This window comes from Hemiscyllium ocellatum, chromosome 12, assembly GCF_020745735.1.
Source record: "Hemiscyllium ocellatum isolate sHemOce1 chromosome 12, sHemOce1.pat.X.cur, whole genome shotgun sequence".
Lineage (NCBI taxonomy): Eukaryota > Metazoa > Chordata > Chondrichthyes > Orectolobiformes > Hemiscylliidae > Hemiscyllium > Hemiscyllium ocellatum.
Window position 1 is genome coordinate 19342175 of NC_083412.1, and position 4065 is coordinate 19346239.

Sequence of the window (4065 nt, forward strand, 5' to 3'; positions counted from 1 at the left end):
TGCAGCTGACACCAAAATTGGAGGTGTAGTGGACAGCGAAGAAGGTTACCTCAGATGACAACAGGATCTTGATCAGATGAACCAATGGGCCGTGAAGTGACAGATGGAGTTTAATTCAGATAAATGTGAAGTGCTGCATTTTGAGAAAGCAAACCTTAGCAGGACTTATATACTTAATGGTAAGATCCTAGGGAGTGTTGTTGAACAAAGAGATCTTGGAGAGCAAGTTCATAGCTCCTTGAAAGTGGAGTAGTAGGTAGATAGGATAGTGAAGAAGGTGTTTGGTATGCTTTCCTTTATTGGTCAGAGTATTGAGTACAGGAGTTGGGAGGTCATATTGTGGCTGCACAGGACATTGGTTAGGCCACTGTTGGAATATTGCATGCGATTCTGGTCTCATTCCTACCAAAAAGATGTGAAACTTGAAAGGGTTCAGAAAAGATTTATAAGGATGTTGCCAGGGTTGGAGGATTTGAGGAGAGGCTGAACAGGCTGGGGCTGTTTTCCCCTGGAGCATCGGAGGCTGAGGGGTGATCTTATAGAGGTTTACAAAATTATGAGGGGCGTGGGTAGGATAAATAGACAAAGTCTTTTCCCTGAGGTCGTGGAGTCCAGAACTAGAGGGCATAGGTTTAGGGTGAGAGGGGAAAAGTATAAAAGGGACCCAAGGGCAACTTTTTCACACATAGGGTGGTACATATATGGAATGAACTGCCAGAGGAAGTGGTGCATGCTGGTACAATTGCAACATTTAAGAGGCATCTGGATAGGTATATGAATAGAAAGAGTTTGAAGGGATATGGGCCGGGTGCTGGCAGGTGGGACTAGATTGGGTTGGGATATCTGGTCGGCATGGACGGGTTGGACCAAATGGCCTGTTTCCATGCTGTACATCTCTATGACTCTATCTCTGATCCTAATGTAATTTTGGTGTCTCTAATCCTGGTGGTGATCCCAGTATCGGTATTGATCCTGGTTTCTCTACTCCTGGTGTTAATCCCAGTGTTGATGTTAATCCCGTCTCTCTAATTGTGGTCTGTCCACTCCAGGGCCCCCTCCTCCCAGTTTTGATCCGGGTGTTGGTGTTGATGCAGGTCTCTTTGATCCCAGTCTTTTACACTTGGTGTTGACCCTGATCCAGTTCCAGTGATCCTGGTATTGATCAAGATGTCAGTGCTGATCCTGATCCCAGTCAGTCTGATCCCACATTCATCCATCCTAGTCTCTCTGGTCCTTGTGATTCAGCATTGATCCTATTCCCAGTTTGTGTGATCCTGATCCTGGTCCCTGTGATTTTGGTATTGATCCTAATCCAAGTCTCTCTGATCCGAGTGACTGTGATCCCGATATTCATCGTGGTCCATGATTCCCATGTTAATCCTGATCTGGGTGTTGATCCTAATCCCAGTCTCTGTGATCCTGGTGTTGATTCTGATCCTGGTATCTCTAATCCCAGTCTCTAATCCAAGTGTTGATACTGATCCCATGCTCTCTCATCCTGGTGTTGATCCTGATCCCGGTTCCTCTGATCCCAGTGTTGATCCTGATCCCGGTCTCTGAGATCCCAGTCTCTCTGATGCCAGTCTCTCTAATTCCGGTATTGATCCTGATCCTGGTCCCTCTGATCCCGGTGTTGATCCTGACCATGGTCTCTCAAATCCTGGTCTCTCTAATGCCAGTGTTCATCCTGATCCCGGTCACTGTGATCCCAGTCTCTCTGATCCTAGTCCCTCTAATCCCAGTCTCTGTGATCCCAGTCCCTGTAATCCCGTTGTTGATCCTGATCCCGGTCCCTGTGATCCCGATCCCACTCTCTCTGATCCCGGTCCCTGTGATCCCGGTGTTGATCTTGATCCCAGTCTCTCTGATCCCACTCTCTCTGATCCCGGTCCCTGTGATTCCAGTCCCTCTGATCCCGGTGTTGATCCTGATCCCGGTCCCTGTGATCCCGGTGTTGATCGTGATCCCAGTCCCTGTGATCCCGATCCCACTCTCTCTGATCCCGGTCCCTGTGATCCCGGTGTTGATCCTGATCCCGGTCCCTCTGATCCCGGTGTTGATCCTGATCCCAGTCCCTGTGATCCCGGTGTTGATCCTGATCCCGGTCCCTGTGATCCCGGTCCCTGTGATCCCGGTGTTGATCCCGATCCCAGTCCCTGTGATCCCGATCCCACTCTCTCTGATCCCGGTCCCTGTGATCCCGGTGTTGATCCTGATCCCAGTCTCTCTGATCCCGGTGTTGATCCTGATCCCAGTCTCTCTGATCCCAGTCTCTCTGATCCCAGTCTCTCTGATCCCGGTGTTGATCCTGATCCCAGTCTCTCTGATCCCGATCCCTGTGATCCCGGTGTTGATCCTGATCCCAGTCTCTCTGATCCCGATCTCTCTGATCCCGGTCTCTCTGATCCCGGTCCCTGTGATCCCGGTGTTGATCCTGATCCCGATCCCGGTGTTGATCTTGATCCCAGTCTCTCTGATCCCGGTCCCTGTGATCCCGGTGTTGATCCCGGTCCCTGTGATCCCGGTGTTGATCTTGATCCCAGTCTCTCTGATCCCGGTGTTGATCCTGATCCCGATCCCGGTGTTGATCCTGATCCCAGTCCCTCTGATCCCGGTCCCTGTGATCCCGGTGTTGATCTTGATCCCGATCCCGATCCCGGTGTTGATCCTGATCCCAGTCTCTCTGATCCCGGTCCCTGTGATCCCGGTGTTGATCCTGATCCCGGTCCCTGTGATCCCGGTCCCTGTGATCCCGGTGTTGATCCTGATCCCGATCCCGGTGTTGATCCTGATCCCGGTCCCTGTGATCCCAGTCCCTCTGATCCCGGTGTTGATCCTGATCCCAGTCTCTCTGATCCCGGTCCCTGTGATCCCGGTGTTGATCCTGATCCCGGTCCCTGTGATCCCGGTCCCTGTGATCCCGGTGTTGATCCTGATCCCGGTCCCTCTGATCCCAGTCCCTCTGATCCCGGTGTTGATCCTGATCCCGATCCCGGTGTTGATCCTGATCCCGATCCCGGTGTTGATCCTGATCCCGGTCCCTGTGATCCCGGCCTCCCTCCTCCCCCAGTGGGAGGGTTCCCGCTCTGTTTCCGGGGTTAAGCCGGGGCTGAGGCCGCTCTGGGACGGGCCGCACCGCACCGCACTGTACTGTACTGTCTCGGTGCAGGCTCCGCTCCGGGACGGGACACGATGGCGGAGCTGGGTGCGGACGGGCCTGAGGCGCGGAGCCGGGAGCAGCCGAGCCTGCAGAGGCTGTCGGTGTGGGAACGGGGCCCGGAGCCCACCGCCCCGCTCACCCACACCCAGAGCCGGAGCGTGTCCGAGCTGGGGGAGGCCGCAGACAGCACTCCGCTGCCGGCCCAGGTCAGTGCCCGAGCGCGGGGCCCCGGCCGGGGCCGGGGCCGGGGACGGGGACGGGGACGAGCCCAGGCGCGGGGAGGGGGGCCCGGCACCCCCCCGCGGGACAGGCCGGGGAGCTGGGCCCGGGTCCTCTCTCTATCTCCCTGGAGCCGGGGCAGGGGACAGTGTCGCGGCCTCAGGCTCCGGCTCCGGCTCAGCGGCGCCCGGGAGGTCGGTGCCACGTCGCCTGAAGTGGGGGAGGGAGAGAGTCCGGGCCCCAGCCCCGCGGGGAGGCAGGGAGCAGGCCCAGGGCAACGGGTCACCCACAACACAACCCCCCCACACCCACACCCCCACACACACACCCCCACACACACACCCCCCACACACCCCCCCACACCCCCCCCACACACACACACACACACACCCCCACACACACCCCCACACACCCCCCCCCACACACCCCACACACACACACACACACACCCACACACACACCCCCACACACCACACACACACACCCCCCACACACACACACCCCCCACACACACACACACACCCCACACACACACACACCCCACACACACACACCCCCCACACACACACCCCCACACACACACACCCCCCACACACACACCCCCCACACACACACACCCCACACACACACCCCCCCACACACACACACACACACCCCCCACACACACACACACCCCACACACACCC

General features: G+C 56.7%; 1 protein-coding gene across 2 annotated transcripts in view; it reads left to right on the plus strand.

Moving 5' to 3' along the window:
- Window positions 1–3089: 3089 nt before the first annotated feature.
- The window catches only part of cog3 (component of oligomeric golgi complex 3), a 66432-nt gene continuing 65456 nt past the window's right edge, over window positions 3090–4065 (plus strand). For both annotated transcript variants that reach the window (XM_060833356.1, XM_060833357.1), the window contains exon 1: window positions 3090–3366. In XM_060833356.1, coding sequence (XP_060689339.1) covers window positions 3193–3366 — 174 coding nt within the window. In that variant the 5' untranslated portion in view covers window positions 3090–3192. The remainder of the gene's footprint in view (window positions 3367–4065) is intronic.